At 39.7% G+C, this 27,868-nt stretch overlaps 1 protein-coding gene across 4 annotated transcripts; it reads right to left on the reverse strand.

The window, feature by feature from the left end:
- C4H15orf39 (chromosome 4 C15orf39 homolog) lies at nucleotides 1–27,852 on the reverse strand. Of its 4 annotated transcripts, XM_075208181.1 has the most exons (4): nucleotides 27,299–27,852; nucleotides 15,022–18,975; nucleotides 4,120–4,153; nucleotides 1,353–1,438 (listed from the first exon to the last, which is right to left on the reverse strand). In XM_075208181.1, the coding sequence occupies exons 2-4, from the start codon at nucleotides 18,917–18,919 to the stop codon at nucleotides 1,435–1,437; spliced, it is 3,936 nt and encodes a 1,311-aa protein (XP_075064282.1). In that variant the 5' UTR covers nucleotides 18,920–18,975; nucleotides 27,299–27,852; the 3' UTR covers nucleotides 1,353–1,434. The 4 variants fall into 4 exon arrangements, with proteins under 4 accessions (XP_075064281.1, XP_075064280.1, XP_075064279.1 ...); XM_075208180.1 differs by lacking the exon at nucleotides 4,120–4,153 and having other exon boundaries at nucleotides 1–1,438; nucleotides 27,475–27,838; XM_075208179.1 differs by lacking the exon at nucleotides 4,120–4,153 and having other exon boundaries at nucleotides 1–1,438; nucleotides 27,320–27,838.
- Nucleotides 27,853–27,868: the final 16 nt, after the last annotated feature.

Genomic DNA, 27,868 nt, shown 5'->3' on the forward strand with positions numbered 1-27,868 from the left:
TTTTTAATGCTTCTTTAGATTAAGGCACTCAATGTCCCCTATATTACACATGTAATACAGCAATAGAAACAATATGTTTACAGCTTATTCATACAGGAATTTCGAAGGAACAATGGCTAAAAAAAAATAAAACCACATTGCATTCTATTGTATTTCAATAAAAACAGATGAGCCTAAACACAATACATTCTGACATTTTTTTTTAACAAAGAAAAACCCGTAATGCACTGTTATTTGACCACATAACCACAAAATACTCTAACTGAACTAAAGCAGGGATAATTCTGTAGATAAAAAGCTGACAAAATATTACTTTTGACAATTCTATCCATGATATAAAGGTAAACAATTATGCCACAATAAAATTGAGGCTATGCTGCTCAATATCTGTGTGGGAGATATGTTATGACACAAAAACATGTCATAATCATCCAAGAACAAATGACCTATAGCAAGCTGACCGGGGCTAATTCAATAAAAAAAAGCGTGATTTTTTTTGTACCACATTAAAATGAACTTTACCCCCCAAACACACATCACTGCTGCAAATGATCTGGAGATAAAAGTTACCAACAAATGCCCTCAGAATTTGTTAGCATTCAAGTATACCTGGCTAATCTAAATGATGCACATAGAAACCCAACCAGAGCTCTGCAAATTTTACAATCAAAATACACTGGCATTACCAGGTTACCTGGATAAAAATTTACAAACAAAAAAAATAAATATATATATGCATACATATATATCAAAACTGACAAGACCATTCAGGGAATGTGGAGAAGGGGACACATTAACCTCTTTCAGAAATTACACCTCCCCTCACAGACTAGAATAGGAAACGTCAGAATATTTCAGCCAATCTGTGTGCTTCAGGCCTGCCTGACAACTCTGCGATTGGCAAATCCTGCTTTATCTGTGATTCAACTGTCCAACTGTAGCCAGCCTTTCTCATAGTCCTGCAGTAGTTCCAAAAAATACCGAGTGCCAGGTTCGTCGTCATACCACACCTCATACTGGGTGTCACGTGGGTTGTGTGAATGCCGATGCACCCTTTGGACTTTACCGGGGAACCAGGCTTCTTGCTTGCCATCATCAAACAAGTGGAGGATACGTCTCCCTACCAAATCTGGAAAACCTTTACTGATGTTACACTTGCGGCGACCCTTCCTCCTCCTTTTGTAGGTAAACATTGTGCGCTCTCTGTAACTTTTTTTACGATACACTCTGCTTTTTTGTAATTTGTCTGTACCTCTTTTGTCTGGAGGCTTTAATCTTTGGGCCTTATACACATGGCTTCCAGAGTGCTTGAAAACTCTCTTTAGCTTCAGAATTAAGGATGTTTTTCCTTTCTTCGGTGAGGCAATCTGTGGTTCTTTGTTGGATGAATTAGTTATTTGGCATTCCCCTTTCTCAAGGCCATTCTTTGAGCCATTATCTGTTGAAATAATTACAGGAGGTATTAGACTGACAAACCAAACCAAAAACAAAAAAAAGCACAATAAAGAAAAATCATGAACAACTCAAGGGCAAAGACCTAAGGGTAAATTTACTAAACTGCGGGTTTGAAAAAGTGGAGATATTGCCTATAGCAATCAATCAGATTCTAGCCGTCATTTTGCAGAATGTACTAAATACAAGATAGCTAGAATATGATTGGTTGCTATAGTAAACATCTCCACTTTCTCAAACCTGCAGTTTAGTAAATATACCCCCAAATGTGATGTGAGCAAATTCTCTGCGGAGCGCTTCGTAATTAGTGGCGCTATATAAATGATGATGAAATATTGACAGACAAAACCCAATAAAAATCCAATGAAACTTGTGATGGCAAAAAATTATCAATTAAAAGGGAAGCATCATTCATTTGTTAAAATCAATATACATGACAGGCATTCTCATCAGACATTTAAAAAAATATAATCACTGCTCTAACTTTGGTCTTCACTTGTTGGCTTTCAATAGTTTATTTCAGTGGCTCCCAAATTGTGCGCCTAGACTCCCTGGGGTGCCTCGGAGATCTCACAGGGGTGCCTCGGCCAGGGCTTGTGGTAAGCAAGGCGGGGGACTACTTGGCAATTATTTTGTCTTAGGGGTGCCTTGAAAAAATTATGGAGACCTTAAGGGTGCCTTGAACTGAAAAAGTTTGGGATAACCTGGTTTATTTTATAAAAGGGTATGAGATCTATTATAAAGAAAGCTTGGCACTTGGGCTTCTCCATAATCTGTAGCATCACTGCTAACCTATATTCAATTATGTTTCAAAAATTACACCAGTTTATTATTATTTTGCATCTAACAGCAAGCATATACCGTCAGGTTCATTTGAATGTAGGGCAATCACCCCAACTCACCTTGCTTTGACTCTTGTCATGGTCATATTTGCACTACTGAGTTCAAATTTAGACAGACTATGCCCCTCCAGCCCTGGCCTACTGCCAATATTATAAACCTCCACTACTACCCTAGTCACATTTCTACCATCATCCTTCCCATCTATCATCCTTCCATAATAATGAATGGCACATCCCAAGCTCCTGTGTCAGTTTTAGCTGAGGTGAGTACCTAAGAGGATTCCATTAAAAATAAGCAAATAAAATTGCCAATAGTTAACTAATATTTTAAAATGAATATACTACATACACTTGGAAACAGAAGATTTTCAAAACTTATACTTCCCCTTTAAAGAAATAACACAATCAAAGGAATATTTCAGGAAAGTAGAGAATGTAAGAGATGTTCTAAACAGGACACAGATAAGTGAAAAAACAAGTACCACAAAAGAAGAAATGTAAGAGTTAGAAAACAGTCAAAACAGGTGTGAAGGATAGTGACAATAATTAACGATGTAGGAGTCAGCGAAAATAGAAAAGAAAAAAGCCATTACATTTAAATTATGCTGGCTTACTGAGTTACCATAATTGCTCTTCAGTACATAATGTGGAGCTCCTTAGGTGACGGGCAAAGATACTATTATTTTGTATGCCTAGCTCATAATAAACCACCCACCGAGTATGTCAATTGGGAAAGTATATTTAAAGAGAAAATGAGAAGTTGTAGAGCATAGAACAGGAGAGAGAAATGTAAGTGGAGCTCTACATAGAGAATACACTGCTTGTAATGGTCATGTGGCGCATAAGATTACCATGTAGTTAGGAACTTAGCAGAACATCTCATGTAAAGCACTGACTGGCACGAATGACAGTGACAATTTCCTATTGTGTGTACTTAGAATATGAAAGACGAACCATAAGAAAATGGCAAAAACATGAATAATTATTTTTTTTTTAAAACTGATCTGTGCCTTTACCCTACACCCTGAGAACTCCACATCTATTTTGATTTTACAAATTGTATCTCTCCCCATACATGCCAATACATTTTCATTTGAGCCCCTTTATGCAAGCTCTTGCCATTCATCCATGATTTACTGATCCATATTATACCCTGCTAGTAAATGGATGCATACTTAAAAACGTACATCCTGTTGACCCAGTACTGCTGTAAAAAGCCTTGTACATTTACTAATACTAAATCTGGGTTGTACCCAAACATTCTAACTAAATTATTTGTTTTAATAGAAATAAGGGGACAAGGTTTTTTGTATACAATTAAATTATGTTATTGTATTCACTTTCAAGAAAAAGTATTTTTTTTATAAATGTCAGTGTATTAATCACTTATTTAATGCTGCTTACTGAACTACTGCAACACACTGACATTTTTAGACATCTGCCAAGCTGTTAACTGACTGTTCTCATCCTTGTCCTTAGATTGAGAGTGGAGTAATTCAAAGATATGAGCTTCTGGCCAAGTCACTAATATATAAAAGAGTGTATGTAGAAAAAGATTATAAAATAGTTGGCCCTATTGGTCTATTCACCCCTTAAAACATTTTTTATACAAAAATGAAGTTTTCCTTTATTTCTAACAAGTTGACAGAGGTACATGTACCATTGCTCTTTTCTATGTAAAATAATATATACAAAGTCTGTAAAAGATTATTCCCCCATACAAAAGAAGCACACAGACATATGCACAGATGCATACACACAGGTACGCACACACACGCAATGGCACACCCCTGTGTAGTGTGATTTGCAAGGAACACATACGTACTTGTGTGTATGTTGCTCAGACTGTGTGCGGGAACCTGGAAGATATAAAGTATAGGGATATGAGCCCAAAGGGAATAGGAAGGACAGGAAAACTCCTGTGATCCAGTTATGGGGTACACAACTCCAGACCTTGAGTGTTAACGAAAAGGAAATGTATTAAATTTTGGATATACTTCATTAGCCACACGTAAAAATGAGCAACATAGTTGATTTTAATTAGAGATGTATGAAAAAAATGTCTGTTACTTGCTAAAATCTGGAGTTGCACACCCCTGATCTAGCATCACTAAGTACAGTAAGATGTACAGTAATATCATGCAGCAGTCCGCCTGGACATAGCAATGGCTTGATTGACTATAAAGCAAACACAATACTAAAGGGGTACATTTATCAAGCAGTGGTTTGCCGTCAGTTTTTAAAACAACCATTTTATTAAAGGACAAAGCCCATCCGGTTTTGTCTATAATAAAATTGCCATATTCAAAACTGCCAGCAAACCGCTGATAATCGGCGGGTTTTCAGAACCACTGTTTGATAAATATACCCCTAAGTGGATTTTGGTGGAAGCAATGCAACGACACAAGGATGAACACTTGTGAATGTGGATGTTTTCAATCATCTGTGCCAGTAAATATTAGTTAGAAAAAAATAAATAAAAATGAAGAGGTGTCACACAAATGCACAATGCTTGTTTGTATGTTTATAAACAGATCAATATCACTATATAAATAAATGTATTGCATCTATATTCTCCTACATATTTTGAGTGCCAAGTATTAGCAGGATGCCACAAAAGTAGTCAGCTTTTTACATAAATTGTCTCTAGTTGACATATGGGGGAAATTGGAGACTGTGCTTTAGTGTTGGGTGGTGTGAATGAAACAAGTCTTATTGAACTGTAACAGATTTTTTTTTCCACTTTTAAAAACCTTTACATTATATTCATGTTCCCCCAAATAATACACTTTTACATTACATTTAGAGACAGTGATGTCCCCCACATTTTGGTCCTGTGCCCTTTAATGAGGTTAAGGATTGTATATTGCTTTTACCTTATTTATCTGGATAGAAAGACTGCAATAACACAAGAGCAAGCTCTAAAGACAATTTCTAGAGTAAAATATTGCATGCTATTTTACAAATGTAAACTAGGATATGTCAATACATTTCACTTAGCTCAGATCAAATGAAAAGTAAAGTGCTTCATTTCAACAAGTGGCATTGATGTCTTTCTCTTCACAGGAGCAGACACACACAATGTGGGTTACACAAAGTTTATATAGGCTTAAGGTTAACATACAGACAGGTTGGGAAACAAATCATAGATAAGCCATTAGCTCTATAAGGCATCAGTTATGCATCAGGCTATAATAGGCTTGACGGCTTAAAAGGTTTAACATACATTCCACTATAGATAATGATCATAAGCTCTCCCAGAACAATATACAGTAAATTATACTAGAAAAAAAAAAAAAGTACAACAAATTCATACAATATAAAAATAAAAAATCTTTTTCTGACTTCTCAAATTAGCACATATAGGAAAACGCTTCCAATAATTGATGTCTTGATTGATGTATATGTTTATCTTGGATTGTTAAAATGGCAAGGACCTCTCAAAGCACCAGATTTCTTTTTAAGGATCATCACAATTTGAACAGTATTTAGGTATATAGACTGCTTGAGAGCTATAGTCAAGATCAGAATACAAAAAACAAGAGATGTTTATCGCACTAGGTATGGAACTTACCTCATTATAATGTACTGATATATATATATATATATATATATAATGTATTCAGATATTTAAACTCACATGGGGATAACTTACAATTGGAGCATACATTTAAGGATATTAAAATTATAGACTCCTAATACAGTAACTACATATCTCATTAATCCCTTATGCCTTAAAACCCTGCCGGCTGATACTTCCGAAGGTCTGATTAATTTTAACTTCCCTTTCCACATTCCCTATTAATTTTTTATTATCCTTGTTTTTAATATATCGCCTATTTGTGATCCAAATATTAAAGGCATATTGCCCATTTATTGGAATCTCTATATTTAGTTTTGAGTCAATGTATGTATACACAAGCAAATATTTAATAGTTTATTGAACATTAGAGAACTGGAGTGCCTTTTGTTGATATACTCTTACCGCTCTTTAGTTGTGCGTTTAAGAAATCAAAATCAGAAGCCCGATTGTGCCGGCGACTTCTGACACCGCCTACCACAGCTGCAGTACAAGTCTTTAGTTCTTTGGCAAAAATTCACTCTCACCACAGTGATCTTCGTAACTTGTTAAATCATGCAAAATAGCTGTCCCCATAGAAACCTATGGGGACTGCTTTTGCATTCGAAAACAGTGGAGACTGAGAGAGAGAGAGAGAGAGAGAGAGAGAGAGAGAGAGAGAGAGAGAGGGAGAGGGAGAGAGAGAGGGGATACTTAAAATTGCGGTGGTGGTCCCCCAAAAACGGCCTTTTTTGGGGGATTTGGAACTTGTTAAAAAGGCCCCTATGATTGCTACAAATGTCAGGTGTAATTCTGCCACAATCTTTTTGATATGAAACTGAATCAGACATAACTGTAATTCCCACACTAAGCACTGTTAGTGTGTGGTCTACTATGAATGTTATATAAACAGCACTTATCAATTAACACTGTTAGCATAAGATACTGTTTGATCATTGCTATTACTGCTCCAGTGCTCAGATCGCTACCAATGTCAGGTACAGTTCTGACAAAAAGCAACAATCCTTCTCTCTTTATTATAAAACTAAGTGAGGGTGAATTAATTTCAACAGTCTGAGTGCCGCTAGTGTTAATTAATAGGTTTGTAAGTGCTGTTTGTACAGAGATCCTAGCAGACCACATGCTGCTAGCATGAAATGCCGTCAAATAATCATTTTTCCTGCACTGGTGCAGACTTCAGTACTGAGATCACTACTAGTGTCAGGTGTAATTTTGACAAAGTACATGCAGCTAATGTTAATTGCCAGATTAATAACTGCTCACATTGCATTCTTAGCAGACATATTACCAGCATTAAATGCTGTCTGATCAGCACTGTTGCTATGCTTCATTTCTTAATTCCTTTCCTAAGCATACTAGTGTATTTGATTTGTTAGAGAGACATAGAGGACCTTAACGGCATCTGTAGTGTCATCAATCTGTAATCATCATCATTTATTTATACAGCGCTATTAATTCCTTAGCGCTGTACAGAGAACACACTCACATCAGTCCCTGCCCCAATAGAGCTTACAGTGTAAATTCCCTAACACACACACAGACTAGGGACAATTTTTGATAGCAGCCAGTTAACCTACTAGTATGTTTGTGGATTGTGGGAGGAAACCCATGCAAACACAGGAAGAACATACAAACGCCACACAGATAAGGCCATGGTTGGGAATCAAACTCATGACCACAGTGCTGTGAGGCAGAAGTTCTAACCACTAAGCTGCCATGCTGCTCTGTACAACGAGCCCTCTGACAAACATTTCGCTTAGCCTTTTTCAAGTAGTCAAATGAAGAGAGCTCATTATCATATTTTTAACCAATATATATAACTGTAATTTTAAATGTATTGCTAATAAAGTTTTGTTTTTATAATAGATTAATACATGTCTCAGAACCTTTTTTTTTCCTTGTATAAAATATGCTCTACTATAAAAAAAATCTTGAAAGAGCAAAAAACACAGTGGGCCTGATCCAGTCCTCAACTTACACCATATTGCAGCCGTTCCCAAAGTGTGCGCCGCGGCTCCCAGGGGTGCCGCGGCGCTGTCACAGGGGTGCCGCGGGAAAGCCAGAAAAAAAAAACAAAAACATAAACTTACCAATCCGCGCGGCGCCGGGACCCAGCATCCTCCTCTCTCACGCGGCTTGTCACTATAGTGACAAGCTGCGTGAGAGAGACGGAGAATGCTGGGTCCCGGCGCCGCGCGAATTGGTAAGTTTATGTTTAGTTTGTTTTTTTTCTGGCTGGCTGCGGCTGAGGGCACAGAGTGAGAGGGAGCGTGACAGAGGCCAGAGGAGAGGGGGGCAGCGTGACAGAGGCCAGAGGAGAGGGGGGCAGCGTGACAGAGGCCAGAGGAGAGGGGGGCAGCGTGACAGAGGCCAGAGGAGAGGGGGGCAGCGTGACAGAGGCCAGAGGAGAGGGGGGCAGCTTGACAGAGGCCAGGGGACAGGGGGGCAGCGTGGCAGAGGCAGAGGGGACAGGGGGGCAGCGTGGCAGAGGAGAGGGGACAGGGGGGCAGCGTGACAGAGGAGAGGGGACAGGGGGACAGCGTGACAGAGGAGAGGGGACAGGGGGACAGCGTGACAGAGGAGAGGGGACAGGGGGACAGCGTGACAGAGGAGAGGGGACAGGGGGACAGCGTGACAGAGGAGAGGGGACAGGGGGACAGCGTGACAGAGGAGAGGGGACAGGGGGACAGCGTGACAGAGGGCAGAGGAGGGGGACAGCGTGACAGAGGGCAGAGGAGGGGGACAGCGTGACAGAGGGCAGAGGAGGGGGACAGCGTGACAGAGGGCAGAGGAGGGGGACAGCGTGACAGAGGGCAGAGGAGGGGGACAGCGTGACAGAGGGCAGAGGAGGGGGACAGCGTGACAGAGGGCAGAGGAGGGGGACAGCGTGACAGAGGGCAGAGGAGGGGGACAGCGTGACAGAGGGCAGAGGAGGGGGACAGCGTGACAGAGGGCAGAGGAGGGGGACAGCGTGACAGAGGGCAGAGGAGGGGGACAGCGTGACAGAGGGCAGAGGAGGGGGACAGCGTGACAGAGGGCAGAGGAGGGGGACAGCGTGACAGAGGGCAGAGGAGGGGGACAGCGTGACAGAGGGCAGAGGAGGGGGACAGCGTGACAGAGGGCAGAGGAGAGGGACAGCGTGACAGAGGCCAGAGGAGGGGGACAGCATGAGAGGGGGCAGCGAGAGAGAGGGCAGAGGGAGCAGCGAGAGAGAGGGCAGAGGGGGCAGCGTGAGAGAGGGCAGAGGGGGCAGAGTGACTGGATGCAGAGGGGGCATTTTTGGATACAACTAAATAAGTATTTCTTTCCTGACCTAAATACTTATTACATTTTTTTGACCCAACTACTTCTAAAACAGGACTGCTTAGTAATTATTTTGGAGGGGTGCCTTGAAAAAATTATGGAGACTCTAAGTGTGCCACGAACTGCAAAAGTTTGGGAACCACTGCCATATTGTAGAGTGTAAATTCACAATGCACATGCACACAAAGTGAATGCACAGAAAGGTGCCAATGCAGACTTGCGCGTATCTGGCACTTGCAACACCTTACAAGGGAGAGGCGGAACTATACTTTGATTTGTGAGATGTCCCTTCCGGTGAGATCGCACTTGCGATTTCTGGGGGTGTGGCCATATGGAACACGTCCATTGGCCCTGCCCCCTAAACTGACAGCCATTCTAGCTATCACAGCAGGGGACAGGGCCGCAATGATGCGTGAATCGCGTCACTAAGCCCTGCCTCCTCCACTTATCTATCCGAACTGAATGGAATCCGTGAGGTTGCCCTGCTCTCCCGGGAGAACTCCCAGAAATTTGGGAGTCTTCTGGACATTAAAGGAGAGTAGGCAAGTATGGACGGTCGTTGTAGGTTAAAGGGTGTGCCAACGCAGGGCGAGTACAACAAATGCGTATTTCCACAAATATGACTCATGCAGATCTGCAGAATTGCGCATATATGCCTATTAGGAAGCTAGGCATATGCACAAGCTGCTGATGCGTAGCAGTACGCATCTCGAGATATGTATGGCTCTGCATATAGGCATAAATATGGTATTTTTGCTTGTGCTTTATTTAATAGTAATTTACGCCCATTTTACGACCAACTGTGCATCACCCCATTGTGTATTAGTGAAAAAAACAGAAAATATATGAAATATTGAACGTATTTATGATTAACCAAGTCTGTTCAATATGCTTTTTAAAGAAAACAGCCATTGCCCAAGATGCTAGTGTCCCTCTATATTGCAGCACTGGAAAGTCAGAGCTTGTCAGACTGACCAGGAAGTTTCACAAGTAACAAATGCTCTGTAAAGACTGTAGATGAAGGTTGGAATCAATTACAGAAACACATAGGGGTAGCGAGATCAAAGCAGAATAATTCTGGCAAAACATCAATCCTGTTGTTAGACATGAATACAATTTGGCCACATATGTTGGTCAAAATAGACAGATCAGACCATTCTGTGCATTGGAGGGGTGAACTGATCACACAATGGTCTGCAAATGGCAGGTAACCACACACACAAGTGCACAGCCCTATACTGATAATCCGTAAACCAGATTTTTTAAGGCACACTCTAATATCATTCAATTAGCTTTGATTGGATAATTCCAATAATTTTGAAGCCAAAAATGCCATTATATCAATTGCGGTTATCTTAACGGATATACAGAGATTGTTTTTTTGCCAGGATAATTCTGAAGGGTTTATTTAACATATAAGATTGTGTCATTTTACATTCAACATATAGCAATTCGGCAGGTTCTGTACATCTGGACAGACTGATTTTTACTGTGTACTAGGTGTTTCCTGCATCTCCCTTGTCGACTATTTGCTCAGTTTTATAGACATGCACTCCCATGATATTCCCGGGTTACTATTAAACTGATTATATACACATAACTTAATTTATAGCACCTGTGACAAAATGTTCTTCGACTGCCACTGTTAAACTGACTGGATGGGCTTACTCTGCCATCCTATCTCTCTCTTGGTGGTTTATTTGAATTTTACAGCTTGGTCTGGTGGTTCTCTTGCCATCAGTAACCCGCCATTACTCACCACTCAGCCAGTCACTCATTGACTGAGTGCACCAGTTGTAAGAAAGTAGTTGCTGTCCCAACCAGGCTCCTTCACAGACATCTGAAACCGCTTACTTCTGTGTGTAGTGTATAGATGCTACAGCACCTCTTTGCTGGTGACTGGATAGTTACTCCTAACCACTTACTTTGGATTAGTACCGTGGGTAGCAGGCAGTCGGTGACACAGGATGCTTGGTTCAACACAGGACAACCGGGGAACAGACTGGACGTTAGCACTTATCTATAATTCATAGGATACAACAGGATCTTGCAAACAGAATGGTGTTTATTTGTTCAAAAGTAGCTTTTATACATCAGTCTGTGGTACTGATGATCACAAGTACAAGATGTTATATTTTACGAGGGCTCTGCTACTCGTTTTTACACAGTTGTTTTTTTGGGGGGTTTTTTAAGACACATGTTAACAGTGGGTAATCCAGCCCCCTGCCTCTTTAACCAATCCCTGGCACCACTAGCCATGAGCTGGGATTTCATATATTAATATTAATACATGAGTGGATGGCACAGGAAGCAATGCATCACCCAAAATTAATGTAAATAGCAATATGCAATTTAACCAAAACTATTCAGAATTGGGATATTTCCACGGGACAGACATCCTCTTGTGTGCATTCAACCTAAAGAAATAGTAACACCTTCCTGCCATCAGACTAAATAATTAACATGGGATTCCACTTTTCAAAATATTAGACAAAAAAAAGTCTCTTCAAAAATACCTATAACGAAAAATACACTCACTGCATTCTCAATAATGTCAGAGGCATGGCACCAATATGAAAAATAAATGTATACAATAAGTTATTTCTTCCCATTCTTGTGGAAAGAAACTGATCCACTCGATGATTTAACGGATCTCCTCAATGGATTAGAATGCCTTTATTTTACAGGTAGCCTAAATCATGTACGTTGTTGTATTACACGGAAATCTCAATGATGTGCTACCCCATTGTTATGCATATTCCACAGTATTTTACTTTAGCCCATTTTTATTTATCATATCTATTGCAGGTCTGCATGTATTATTGAAAAGAGCTTGTTCAATGGTGTTCCAGGGATAAAGAATTTGATAGATTGAAAAGACCCTTTATATCAGCTGATGGTCAAATTTTATTTGATTTTTTTTTTTATAAATCACATTATATGCAGTTTAAAGAGGTTAAAAAGAAAAAAAATGCATTAAAAAGGGAACTAATTGGGCTGCCGAAGAAATGCAAAAGTGATGTCAGCACAATATTGACCCATAACCGAGATTTGGTGACTTTCAAACAAACTTACCATTTACACTCCTCAGGAGTAAGATTACATGCTTCTATTTCTGTGGCCAGTTTTGGTTAATACAATTGCCATTCTAACTTCTACATTTCCTTGATTTATACATGATTATCTGTCTGGTTTAATTTGTTGATCAACAGTGCTTAACCTTTGGTAAACGGTATACCTTCTGGAAAAGAATGAAGGTATAAACAGTAAGTAGCACTTCACTATAAAGACTATAATGGCTTGTTCACACCTATCTGCATTTAGGGCCCAATTTAGAATAGGCCACAAATTGTGGGCCAAACGTAGGCGTAAACCGCAATTTTTCATGCAATAATGCACTCTACCTGAACAATAGACTATATCTGTAGAAACACAGCACATTTAAAACGCATAATTAAAACAAGTCTAAGGCACATTTTGTTTTTTATGCATTTACATCTATTTTCCCAGCGTGACTGTGGACAAGACCTAAAAAGGTAAATTTATGAAAAATGTCAAAACCGCAGGTTATAGCACAAATGTTTTATAAAGTTTTGTGCCCATTGTTCCCAGTTTTGCAGATGGTCACAAAGCCTCTTTTATCCAGTGCCAGTAATTGTGGTCACCTTTTGCAAAACCCGTCACACTTTTAAACGGTAATAAGCTTTGCATCCAAAAGGCACAATTCTACCGTTGTAAAAAAATTTTTTTTTATAGAAAGTCTAAATGTGATACATGAAGTAAGGAAGCCCAATGTCAGCTTACTTTAATCACTTAAGACATGAAAAAAGATGTCAATGAGCAATATTTTAGGGGGGAACAAATGGAAAAGTTGTTATTTTACGGGTTGGTACAAAAGTAATAAGCAGGATTTTGTAGTGATGTTTTTAATGTTTTCACCATGTATATTTCCATCTGGGCCTGCAATCCTCCAAATGTATGTGTAAAGCATTTTGTATAAAAATCCATCTCAAAAGAGAAAAAGTAGACGTGCCCAAGGGCACTAAATAGATGCATCCACACAGAATTAAGTGGGTTGCACATCCATATATTTTGAGGTTCATAATTTATCTTTAAAACTTCAAATATGTTATTTTGTGATCTTGTTACAGCCTACTGAACAATGAAATAATCAAGACTGGCTGAAGAGCAAGAATATTCGTTAATTGAATTAAACTTCTAAAATGTATTGACAATCAAGGACAAACATCATTAACTGAAATGCACCAATCAGTTACATACAATAATATCATTAGGTTCTACTTAGCGGCCTGGCTGCATTCTCACAAAGTAATAAAACTCATAAAGTGGCTGCTTCCACCATTTGCAAGCAACAAGAGCCTGTTAAGAACCCTAAAAGGACAGAAAATTTGTGTGCTTATGAAGTTTAAGTCAGTTTCCTTCATTGTCTAATTAAAGTGGCACCATGTGGCTGGATCACTTATAAATAACTTATTGCATAAATTTATTTTAATTAATGGCACAATGCACCCATATATTCGATTGCAAATGTACTGATTTTTGTATTAGAAATGTATTGTGCAGTAGACAGATGTTGGAGGAAAGGAAGAAAAAAAAAAAAAAGGAAGAAAGGAAATCCCATGCTAATTAGGCCTTTTCATTCACCAGGACATCATTTAGCCTGAATGCACGGGAGGGGGTCGTTACACTTTCTTCGAGTGTTAGAGAGATAGGAAACCTAACAGCAAGTAATTTAGGAAATCACAAAGTGATGTAAATTTTATTAAGTTTAAATTGCATTTAAATCCAAGTTTAGAGAACATCACATCCTCAAGCTAATAATTTAATGTAATATATCAGACTTTGTGGTGCCGGTAGGATCAGGGTGCTGGGGTACCCCCTACCAACATGTGTCAGAAACGGTATACAGAGAGCTCTGTTTGACCATGTAATGTATTATACCATCTGTACTTCTGGATGATCATTAGTACCTCCATCTAGTGTGTAATGGTCCTTGTAAAGACCCCTTGAGCAAATAAATATCACTGCTTGAAGATTCTGCCTGAGGTTTATTACCTGCTGTGTCCTGTGACCAACAGATAAGAGCTTACATTCTAATCCGTTCCCCGTCTGTCCTGTCTTGATCCCAGCGTCTGTGTGTCAACGCTCTGCGCGCTACCCAGCAGTCCAAATCCATAATAAGCGATAAGAAGGTACCAGCATAATCAACAGAAAGAAGGCGCTGCAACAGCTATACCAGCTACCGAAAGCGGTTCTAGAGTAAGTGGTTCTAGGCGCCGTTGAAGGAGCCTAGTGGTGGCAGCCGAATTTTCTTCCAACTATTGCACAGCTGGCATTCGCAAGTCCCCTAGTGTCTGGAGGAAGGCGACACCAGCAGGAGTGGTCAGTAACAGTCGGTTACTGACAGTTAGAAGGCAACTCAGATAAACTGTGTAACATCCCTTCATTCTTCTGCCCCCTACAGACCGGGTGGCAAAGTAAGCCCATCTGCTCACACACCCATATGCAGAAAATAGGGAAAACATAAAAAGTGAAAACTCAATACATATAACAAGCAAGGTGCACTTGAGGATGAATCAATTCAATTTAACTGTGGGGAGGAGAAAGATTTGCAGCATTTTAGTCCTTTAAAAAAGATGATCGCCATAGAAATTTCTGTGGAAAGGACGGTTCATTTCTGATTTTGACACGTCACCTAAATAAATTTTATTTTTTTCTCTAAGTGAGAGACAATGGGACAAATCACAAAACACATTTTCAAATGAGGATAATCAATTCATTTTAAATAAATGTAAATATAAAGCAAAAAAAAAATAAACTCACCAAGCTGCTGCTGTATAGAATGTCCACAAAAAAGGTTTAGTAAGTCTGGGTACACATCAGGCAACTGTTTGAGAGCAAGTAATTTCAACATGCGAGAAGGACAGTCTTTCAGTTCTTTCTCCCTGAGGAGTTTTTCTTCAGATAGAGTAGTGGGTCGGAGTTCTACTTTGTGCTTTTGCAAAATTCGGTCTATAGATGGCCCTAATAATTCTGGAAACAGAACTTTCTTTACCAGGTGTATGGGAATAAAGATGGCACCTGCCCGTATGACATGAGAAAAAGGGCAGCTCCGAGTGAACATGAAGGTTTCCAGCTGGGACAGAAGCTTATGAAGAAGTAAACGGACCCCATCAAAAGCGAGCCATATAGCATGTACTGGTGAGTCTGTGGAATGGTCCCATGACCTAGAACCATTCTTGCTTTTTACTGGCATCTTGCTTCTCTCTTCCTCCTCGGTTTTTTCAACCCACTCCTTGAGAAGGCTTGATGGAGATCTAACAACTGAACTTGTGATAGCTACACATACTGACCGGTGAAGTTCAGAGAACGGTTGCCCAGGACCGATCAGTGAAAGCTCACCAACACTTGCCAAAGACACATTTGCTTCCCCAAGAGTTGGAGAGGATTCAGGAGCACTGGGAGGTAAAGACTGTACTGCATCCGATGGTAGAGGAAATGGACTGGGTAAGGCACGGGAAGAGGAGTCACTAACGAGTTCCTGCATCTCTTCTCCAGATGAGGAAAATTTCATAATTTTATACTTTCGGAACATGAATGATTTGGAACTGTGGAAACCATTGGCCTCATTTTCTGACCCTGAAGGTGAAGTAATTGAACGGCATCTACCAAGAGAATTTCTAGCTCTTCGTCCAGGTGATTCTATGGACTGGTGCTTTTGGGGGGAGTGCAATTTAATATTGTTTGGAGGACAAGCAGGTAGAGAAGAAGCAAGTACAACACTTTGAGATGAAAATGTAATTGGAGTCTGTATGGTACTCACAAAAAGCGATAGATTTGAGGGTTGGGGAGAACATGCTACTAAAGAATGAACAGGAAAAGTTGTTGACATACAGCTGGACTGACCTTGGTGTGGCATCTCTTTTGCCCAAGATGGATAATTCTCCTGGTGGGACAGGCTCATTGTGGCCTGAGACTTGTAGCTTTCCTGAAGTTTAAGGGGCATGCTCTTGGGAGCCTGAGAGGGGTAGTTCTCCTGAAGTTGGCGGTGCATGCTCTTGGTGGCCTGAGAGGGACCATTCTCCCGAAGCTGCTTGGGCAGGCTCTCAGTGATCTGCGATGGGTAGCTTTCCCGATTCTGGCGAGTTAAGCTGTCCATGGCTTGTGACTGGCAGTTCTCCTGAAGCTGGTGGGACAGTTTCTCAGTGACCTGAAATCGGTAGCCCTCATGAAGATGTTGGGGCAGGCACTTGGCAGTCTGAGATGGATTATCGTTACGAAGCTGGGAGGTCATTGTCTCAGTAACCTGAGGCAGGATGCTTTCTTTGCCCTTGTTGAAAACGCTTTTGGTGCACAAACAGCGCTCTTGATCCAGGGAGGACATTCTTCCAGTGACCTGAGATTGACAGTTTTCCTGGTTTTTGTTTATTCCACTGGTCTGAGATCGACGGTTCTCATCACCTGGATGGGAAATTCTCCCAGTGACTTGAGACTTGCAGATCTCTTGGCCCTGATGTAGCATTTTATCAGAGGCTTTAGTCAAGCAATTATCAGTGACAAGAGAGGGCAATGCCTCCCGGTCAAGTTGGAACAAGTTCTCCTGGTTACAAGCAGAGGAACTTGTTTGATGTGACTTTTTCAAACTGAGATCAAGAACTACTGTTTCACCAACTGTTTGGTGGTAGGAGACACCTTGTGGTTCTCCAGTTTGCAAAGTCTCTGTTTGTTGACTTTTTACTGATTGAGGGCCCATAGCATTAATCACAGTGATATTACCTGATTTAGTAAGTTCTTTTCCAATTTTCCCATTCTTGCCTGGAGAAAGTGGCTGTTGTGAGAAAAGAGTGGTAGATATTTTGTTTTTATCATTCCAATCTTGACACGTAGGAAAAGGATTGTTTTTTCCATCTAAATAAGCACAATATGGTGCAAGGCTAAACACATCATTAATTACTGGCATTGGGGGTGATTTTGGAGATTCAACATCCACATCCTTACTCACAGGCATGGGGGAGGATTTTGGACCATAAATATCCACATCCTTAGTCACTGGCACAGGGGGATTATGTGTTACGTCAACATCCATCACATTAGTAACTGGATGATCACAGTTAGGATCCAGCAATGCATGTCTCTCTTCCATGCCGTCATCACTTTTCTGATGTTGGCTTATTACTTCTGAAGCAGCAGGAGGAATATGAACTGTAGATTTTGCATGTTCTGTATTCATATTTGAACTCCTGTTCTGAGTTTGGCTAATGTGTTCTGACAATGCAGACTTTGAAGTTACTGAACTCTCTCTAGCAGCCTGATTAACCTTCATCCTATTAATGGAGACATCCTGTGTTATATTAGAACTAATATTTTGCTGAAGAGCAGCAGCATGGGCATTCTGCTCTGAAAAGTGGTTCCCATATCTGGTCCTCTCCTGCAAACAACTGTTTGTCTGGACTGTGTCAAATAGTCCCTCTTTGTCAACTCTGGTAGAGCCCACACATATATCTCTGCTCATCTGACCAGATTGCACCCACAAATCCTTATGCCTTTGGGTAGAGTATTGAAGTTCTGTATTGGTCTTGGCTGTCCCAAATTGCAAATCCCTTTCAGCCCAAATATTATTTTTTTGTAAATTACCACCAGTGTAAGATGTTCTCACTCTTAGCTCTGGGTTCACAAATCCTGGCTGCATTGTTTGCATCCTGCTTGGATAAGTGGTACCCCCACTTATGCTGTGGGGAGATGATGTCATGTCCATACTGCCGGAAAAGGGAAAGGTCCTTTGGTGGGTACCATCTATTGTGTTACTATAATTACTCTTCGAATACAAATGCCCCATTCTACTGTCTAGGGTACCTTGATATATGCTAGGATTGTAGTTCTGATGTTGGTGAGAGGGCATATTAAAGGCTGAATTTCTCTGCTTTACTACAGGTGCAGTGCCTTCAGCATAGAGTAGTTGAACATTAGAAGGAGCAAAAGAGTGGCAGTGATCTCTAAAACCTTCTTCCTGGGAACATGTAGGAGAAACTCCCACCGCAAGACTCATATCCACTCTGTGTCTGTGAACAGGACTTCGTTCCTGCAAGCCCCGAGAGAGAGAGGATGGACTGCCAGCTACATCAGTGTAATCATTAGATGTGGAAAAATGCTTGTTTGCGCCAGATGCATATGAAGTAGAAGGTGGATAGGCAAACCCTGTAGAAGAGCTCCATTCTATAGCAGGTGGACACAGCGGCTGAGATCCAACACAAACACCCAGAGTCCCATATGCTGAATCCATGAAACCACTGGGACTCCTGTACACAGGTCGTGGCATGACAATTGGAGGGCATGGTCGGGGAGATGACATATTGTAACTATGAATTGGGTGGCTCTGGTGAACTGAGAAGTGGTTATTCACATGATTTGATAGTTGCAAGGGATTATGTAGTATCTCAGCTTCCGGTCTTTGACATTTATTTGAAACTCTACTAGTCTGCACATGCTGGCTCAGAGCATTGCCTTCATACTGTCGATATGCAGCAGCAGAGCTCCAAGGACTGGAAGATATTTGTCCCTCAGTGCATGGCAAAGAGTATGTAATAAAGTTCTGGCAAGTTTGTAGATCCTTTGGGGCAGTCTTCCCAGGAAATGGTATAGAAAACTGTGGTGCCACCTCCATCCGTGACAGCTTGTTGAACATCATGTGGTCGATGGTACTGGTTTGCCTTTTCCCTGCCATTGCAAAGAAAATGGGTACTGCTCGTTTAGTTCTCTTTGTGGGCTAAAGCCCTTTCCCTGTAAGAGAAATATAAACTAAAATGAAACACAGAACAAAAGCATATTCATAAAGAGATATTGTGACCCCACCACCACTGAAAACCATGCATTAATCTTATTTGCAATATCAATATATAAACATCTAAGCATATTTTTTCTTACATCGTTAGAAGTTTGTAAGAGCAATCATTGATCAGAGCCATCTGGTACAATTCACTTTACCCAGAACAGCAGTAACGTTATCAGTAGAATGAAGATCCTGTGTGTGTGGGAGACGAGTTTTGTGTTCCATGTGCAAGATGTTTTACCAGTGTAGAAATCAATTTGATGGATAAAACACTAGCATAAGCAGGACTGAGAAAACAACTATGATGTTTTCTACACATGAAGCATAAGCAGCAGTTGCTCTATATTCGCAACATCACTTTGTTGAAGCAAGTTCTTCAGATAGCAAGTGTGAATAGCTTGTTTCTTTTATAGTATGTACACACACAAGGAACACGCTGCGGAATCAGTGGCGCTATATAAATAAATGATGATGATGATGATGATCATGACAGATTTGCATGAGGCTGAGCTCCAATTCAAATTTACACATATTTATACTCTAAATCCAGCCTCCTAAATGACAGCATTAATCATACAATACTTCTTTGTAATAATGTACACCAGATGACATATAATCAAGCATAAATACATGACAAATTTTACAAACATTTAGGAATCTTAAATCCTAAAAGGTCATAAAGCATATGTTGACTTTTACATTTTCTTAAACACATGTCCTGTTAAAAGCATCTGGCTTCAATTTAAACACATGAAATTACCAATATCTATTCATTCAGCTAAAAACACGATTTTCTTTTAAGCCATTATATTTCCCTAAACTATTAATAATTTAATTCAACTATTATCATTATGCCAAAACTGAACTTTATAACACTTCTCTGGACAACATCATGTATGTTCATGCTCCTCATGACTGATCAACTAATAATTACAAAGTAAGCCTAAGCATGACTCCGAACCAGCTAACAGTCAGAAATGTAACATGCCAGAAATGTTCATTTGACAGACATGGAAAAAAAAAATAAGTTAGTATAGACAAGAGGATCAGCATATTAACACCAAAACAACCAAACCTGTAAGATTAAAAAAAAAAAAAAAAAAGGAGCATATTAACACCAAATCCAAACAAACCTGAAAGAAAAAAGAAAAAAAAGAGGCTTGATGGAGAGAAATATAAACAGGGATGTACAAGAACAGGTTTGTCACACATATACACACAGAATGTCTGGTGGCACACATTCACATCTAGATTGCTGTGATGCCCTCAGGAGTTAAGGTTGGATCCCATGAGAGTTTGGAATCAAAACAAAAGTCTAATCCAGTTAAGGGAACTCAGAAGACAAACGATGAGCACAAAGTAAATAAAACCACATACACCTTCATGCAATTCTTTAACTAGGATGTAAAAATGTCCTCTTTGTCCTTCTTATTCTAAGTCTGCTTTTGCCATAATTTCTTAAGAAAATAAACTGTTTATATTTGGGATTTAGAAGAAAAAGAAAAAAAAACTACATTACTTGTATTCTACAAAAGTGATTTTTCAATGTGACATTAAACCACATCCACTTTTATTTATTCGCATAAAGAGACTGAAATAAATAGTAATATTCAAGTTACAGAATATGAAGCATACAAAGGACAAATTAAGGCAAGTTTTTAATTTCCTCACTTCAATAAAATACCCCCCTTAAACTAACCTGACCACACACATTACAATCTTTTTCAAGCATGGCTTCTATAGAAATATAATTTATTTTCCTCCATAAAAATGTTCAGAACCTGAGCCACAGTGTGCCTAACTGAATGTAACCCTGAATATATTTATTTTAAAATAAAATTATGTCAATTTACATATAACATAATTTTCCCTATTGGTTATTAGGTTAGAATATTTTTTCTAAAACTGTGCCAAAAATAACTCCCAGGGCCATTTTGTGTGTCCCCAGTAATTATGTATTCAGAAAACAAATGTATTAGCATAGTTCTCCTAAAATAAAACAAAAACTCAAATATTATAGATAAATGCTATGTATACACCAATCAACCACAACACTAAAACCACTGACAAATGAAGTGAATAACATTGATTATCTTGTTTCAATGACACCTGTCAAAGGGTGGGATATATTAGGCAGTAAGTGAACAGTCAGTTCTTGAAGTTATTTGAAACAGGAAAAATGCAAAAGCACAAGTATCTAAGCAACTTTGACAGGAGCCAAATTGTGATGACTAGACAACTGGGTCAGAGCATCTCCAAAACGACAGGTCTTGTGGGGTTTTCCCGGTATGCAATGGTACTTGCCAAAAGTGGTCCAAGGAAGAACAACCTGTGACAGGGTCATAGGCACCCAAGGCTCACTGATGCGTATGGGGAGCGAAGGCTAGCATGTCTGGTCCAATCCCACAGAAGAGCTACTGCAACACATATCGCTGAAAAAGTTAATGCTGGCTACGATAGAAGGGTGTCAGAATACACAATGCAGCACAGCTTGCTGCGTAGGGTACTGCGTAGCCACAGACCAGTCAGAGTGCCCATGCTGACAAGGTGTCCACTGCTGAAAGCGCCTACAATGGGCACGTTGGCATTAGACCCAGACCATGAAGAAATAGAAGAAGGTGGCCTGCTCTGGTGAATCACGGTTTCTTTTACATCATGTGGATGGCCAGGTGTGTATGCGCCGTTTATCTGGAAAGAGATGGCAGCAGGATGCACTATGGGAAGTAGGCAAGCTGGCAGAGGCAGTGTGATCCTCTGGGCAATGTTCTGCTGGGAAAACTTGGGTCCTGGCATTCATGTGGAATGTACTTTGACACGTACCACTTACCTAAACACTGTTGCAGATCAAGTACAGCCCTTCACACTTATGGTATTCCATGGTGGCAGTAGTCTCTTTCAGCAGGATAATGCACTCAATGCGATCTCAATTTGATCGAGCATCGGTGGCATGTGCTGGAAAAACAAGCCCGAGCCATGGTGGCCCTACGTTGAAACTTACAGGACTCAATTGATCTGCTGCTTATGTCTTGATGCCAAATACCAGAGGACAACTCCAGAGGTCTTGTAGAGTCCATGCCTCAACGAGCCAGAGCTGTTTTGGTTTTAAAGTTGTGGCTGATTGGTGTATATATATATATATATATATATATATATATATATATATATATATATATAATATATTCTCAATGGCAAACAATTAACATTACAATACAAATTTTTCTTTCAGAGGTCGACTACATTGAAATCAAAGGTAGTGGCATTTTTAAATGTCGTCAAGAGTATATACCAATGGTGAGTCCTCCCATTTATTCACATATGTGGCAGTGCTGTAAAGTAAAAAGATTCTGGTCATATCCAAGTAGAAAAATGACCAATGTTTTAAATAAACACATCCAATTACCCCTATACTCAGATGGGTTAGGTGCCCCTTTGAATACTTTCACCAAATCTGAAAGTAAGCTAATTATAAATATTACTCATATAAGTAATATGAATGATCAATGGGTTTTGAAAGTTAGGAATTTAGACCGTAAGCTCCAATGGAGCAAGGACTGATGTGAAAGACAAATATTCTCTGTACAGCGCTGTGGAATTGGTAGCGCTATATACATAAATGGTGATAATGAAGAAGATTATGACTTAATTGTCATGTGATTATTCCACTATAAAAAAAAAAGGTATTAAAAAGTATTTTGTTACTTGCACATACAAATAAAATCAGCTTTTGAAAAAAAAAATTTCTAGAATTATTCCATAACATAAGGAATCAGAGACAGAAGTTATCAACAGGGTGCCCAGAGACCAAGAAAAAAAAAATGTTTTCAATTAAAATTGTAATATTTTATTTATACACATTAAGATGATATGTATTCATGAACCCTGCAGGGCACACAAATGAGTATTCATTTTTTATGCTACTCAATAAAATATTACAATTTTAGTTGCAGAAAAGCAGTAACATTAAGTCTGTGGTCCCTGTTTTCTGTGAAGGCACAAAGCATTCTAGTCCTGTTCTTGCCATAATTACTTCTGCGCCATTAGATTTTGCTCTAACTTTTTTCTCATAGTTCTGTCAAGTATGTGATACCAGATAAGAGTGTTAGGCATTTAACATATGACAATCACTTTAAGTGTCATGTATAATGATTATGGGGCAAGGAACCTCTCTGTATTGTAACCTGGCCCCACCTCTGGACTTTCCTGCGATCATTGCCAGTGGTTCCAGGCTTACTGGAGGTCGTGGAAGTGCAAAAATGCCATTTTGTGGTGACATTTCTAAACTGCATCACGGCTTAAGGCCTGTGTCTGTAGATATACAGCAAGTGGGCATGTATGAATTCACAATCTCTATTCATCATCATCATCATCATTTATTTATATAGCGCCACTAATTCCACAGCGCTGTACAGAGAACTCACTCACATCCGTCCCTGCCCCATTGGAGCTTACGGTCTAAATTCCCTAACACACACACCGGAGGACAGACACACACACAGACTACGGTCAATTTTGTTAGCAGTCAATTAACCTACCAGTATGTTTTTGGATAGTTGTTTGCTGCAGAGCTTGGCGTTTACTGCATAAATAAGCAGGAAACAAATCTTGAGAAAACAATAAACCCATTAGTTCAGGGGTCTCCTAATGGCCTGTGCCTTGAGAAACTGCACTCCCCAAAAGCCAGCATTCACTTAGGGATCTATCTTAGTCCCTCTTCAACCGGAGTCAGACAAAATAGACCCACATCTGTTTGATACACTCAAAGCACTTTCAATCAGTGTCAACCAACATGCATTCTAGATGACTAGGACAGAGTGATTTTTTTTGTATAGATAAATGTACCAGGTCATTAGACAATTGCCTGTAAAACACAACTCTGAATAGTCTTTTGGGCATGCAGTAAAATGGTGCGTTTTTAATCCTTGGCCCAGTCTAAGTATATACACCAGTGTATCAGTCTATTATGTATATTGTTAGGTACATTTTGTCCTTGCCATTATCTGCAATATTGTATGTATTAGAAATATAAAGAATGTTGCCTTATTGTGTAAAAATAAAAGGACAGGCAGCATGGTGGCTTAGTGGTCAGCACTTCTGAATCACAGCACTGAGGTCAGGAGTTCGATTCCCGACCATGGCCTTATCTGTGTAGAGCTTGTATGTTCTCCCAGTGTTTGCGTGGAGGTGAATTGGCTGCTATTAAATTGACCTTGGTGTGTGTGTGTGTGTGTGTGTGTGTGTGTGTGTGTGTGTGTGTGTGTGTGTGTGTGTCTTAGGGAATTTAGACTGTAAGCTCTAATGGGGCAGGGACTGATGTGATTGAGTTCTCTGTACAGCGCTGCAGAATTAGTGGCGCTATATAAATATATGATGATGACAGCAGTAGCAATTTTGCTTGTGTTAGCTAAGGTAATTATCATTTGGCTCAAATGCCTATTGTTATGAGGTATGGCTTATATTTGGGTTGTAATCGGAACAATGTCTGTGTGACTGTTAACGTAGCTAGCTGGCAGCCCAAGTTTATTAGCTAGGTCAACAGGTAATTTGAGAGGTAATTAGGTTAGAACTTATAGATGATATGCAATGTGACTCCACAGTACTATACTGTCTGAAATAGCATTAGGAAATGTATTAATATAAATGTTACTGTATCAAAATGTATCACAGACTCAGATTGTGTAATGCTGCAGATACAATGGGTCTGAGTCATTAAAGAGAGCAAAGAAAGAAAAGATGTAAATTTGTTACTGGACAAACCATGTTACAAAGCAAGGGGTGCAAATTAGTTTATTACTTTGCATGTAAGAAAAATACTGGCTGTTTGTCATGTAGCATGCAAATACTTAATAGCTTTATTTTTACACTGAAATTTAAAGTTGATCTAGGACATGCCCTATCCCAACTATAAATCTGTCCACACATTTTAAATTTACCTCTTCCTCCGATGCAACATAGTTTTGCTCAGGAGCAAAGTTACTCCTCTTTTATGATTTGTCCTCCTTAATGACTCAGGCCCAATATGTTAAAAGTCTAAGGGGGGTATTCAATTGTTCGTCCGGACCTCAGAAAAACTTGCGCTTTAAAACTATTACCGTTAATACGGTAATATTGTGCGTAAATACCGTTCATACGGTAATTTACTCACCGTATTAACGGTAATAGTTTTAGAGCACGAGTTTTTCTGAGGTCCGGACGAACAATTGAATACCCCACTAAACGTTTCACGCAAGCGTGAAGTGTCATTCCGTGACGTAATAGTGTAACCCTTTGTTAAGTGCATCAAACCAAATAGCTAATTTAATCAAGCCATTCCATTCTATAATCAAGGTAACAGACAGTGGGGCATATTTATTTACCACTGCATAATATGAAAGATCATTTATAATCCTTATCACATTGATAAGGATTGAACTATCATTGATATTTATCAAAAAACTTCAGCAGGGACAGCAGTCACAATAAACTGTTCCTGTGTCCCTGTGAAGTTTAACACTTCACCTTTTCACTGCCTGGTCATTGCACGGAAGATTGCGATGACGGCATGAACTAATGCCCCAACCAAAAGCATTGGGCATGCGCACAGAGACTATGATATCAAGGAACTGTTATCATGTGACAGGGAGGGATCACATGATCCCTCCACACATGTGCTGTCCAGCTCTGCTCTTCGGAGCAGAGCTGACAGCAATGAAACTTTTTTTTATTATATTAACGTGCACCAGCTTTGGCAGGTGTACACTGCCATAAAAAAAAAAAAAAAAAAAAAGATTTTTGACAATTGATATTAATAGCATTACTGAGCAGTCCCCATACATTTTTATGGGGACTGCTCAGTAAAACAAACACAGTTGCAAAGCAGCAGATATCTACGATATAGCTGCTACGATGCAATGATGATAACGTTTTCGGGGATTTAACATGGAATCACTGTATGATAAATAGACGCTAGTATGTCCAACAGTTACATAATTTAAGGGGTAAATTTATCAAGTTGCGTGTTTGAAAAAGTGGAGATGTTGCCTATAGCAACCAATCAGATTCTAGCTGTCATTTTGTAGAATGCACTAAATAAATTATAACTAGAATCTGAATGGTTGCTATAGGCAACATCTCCACTTTTTCAAACCCGCAGCTTGATACATTTACCCCTAGGTGTCCACTGATAGACACCTGCTGAAAGGAGGGGGGATTGAGACATTTGACCCTACTTCCTGTGTAAACAGCCAGGAATATAAGGATAGCAGAATGCCAATAGAAGCTATTCTAGCTTTTAAGATCCTGGCATCAGCAAAAAGGACTCTGGGCCAAGCACTGTTGTGCTGCCAAAGGAAACCCTACCAAGACAGGGTCTGTGTGAGCCAGTAGTGCTAAACGGTAGCAGTAATACTGCAGGAGGATACGATTCTGAAATATACTGAGGTTATTACTTTGGAGCGCTGTCTGTAAGAGGCTACACGCTACCATTTACCCTGTACATTATGAACGTCTTATGGTGTTGTGCTGTCATAATAAATAAAGCCTTATTTTGGATATACTCTAGTCTACCCCAGTGAGTTGAATCCCACGGAGAGTAACCACCGTCCCAGCTAACTGTGGTTTCTTCACACATGCAAATTAAAATGAAGTTTCTAATACAAAAAGCATTTCAAAATGCAGTTTAGTGCAAAAACTCCTTGATTATCGGATGCACGTGAATTTGCAAATAGAATATATGCTATTTATTAACTGAATGTTCTAAAGCTTCTTTCCCTAGAGTCAGAGCTCATTCTGCCCAGAAATAATGAAAAATGACTATAATCATTATGAAAAGGTGTCAGCACTTCCTGCAATACATCACACAAATGTGTGCACACAGTTCATGTTTTAGGTTAAAGTACACTAGAAATAAAAACACAACATACATGCACATGCCACATGTTAATGCATGGCATTTTTTCAGTCATATAGGAATGGATAACGTGAGCACCCTCATTCGTTTTAAATTAAAGTTGGCTCCCAGGCATATATACATATATTATACAGAATTCAGGAGATATTCCAAACTAATTATTAGTACACTTCCCCATAGCGTTTGTGGACATCTGTATTCATGCACGTTGTTACACACTACAGCATGTAAAACTGACCAAGTTATTTGTTTACACACAAATTGTGAAATATTTTCAAATAATCATAAAAGAAATCCAAGACATCCAAATAATAGTGTTTAAGATAAACAGTTTAACTACTTGACCGCCACCCAATGCAGCTAGGCATTATATTTCTAGGTAGACATACCATTCAGTTACGCAAACTGACCTGCTACAAGCAGTGCAGAGTAATAGAACGAAGAGACATATTCCAGGTTCCACGGCGTAAAATAGTGATAACCACATGTATAAACACATGTGTCATCGGCTGGTCGTACTCGCACACCTCTCTGCATCAGTTCTGATCATTCCGCAGTTACTCACATGTGATTTGTGATGTTTTCTGAGACTGAAAAGTGTCCTTTAGCCATGTACTGCCAATTACTGTCCAGAGTTACTTGTGATCTGATCACCAGTATTGCCAGTTACGCTGCGGGTTTAGATCTCTGAAGTGTTTGTTGCCCATTACACAGTAGCTGTGATTGAAAGTGAAGTGCTGTCAGTTTGCAATATTTCTGCGAGTAGCTGTAAACCGAGTTTTTCAGTCTACGCTCTTGTCATCCAAAATGTTCAACAATGCTCTTGTTGTCAAAGCCAGAAATCTGCACAATACTGGAGCGTATATTCTACCAGTTTTAGGTGAGACTGTGAACTATACCTTAGGGGGGAGGAAACGGCAACTGTGTGGGAGGGGAGGTACTCGCTTGTGGGGGAGGGA

This window comes from Mixophyes fleayi, chromosome 4 (genome assembly GCF_038048845.1).
Source record: "Mixophyes fleayi isolate aMixFle1 chromosome 4, aMixFle1.hap1, whole genome shotgun sequence".
In the NCBI taxonomy this organism is placed as follows: domain Eukaryota; kingdom Metazoa; phylum Chordata; class Amphibia; order Anura; family Limnodynastidae; genus Mixophyes; species Mixophyes fleayi.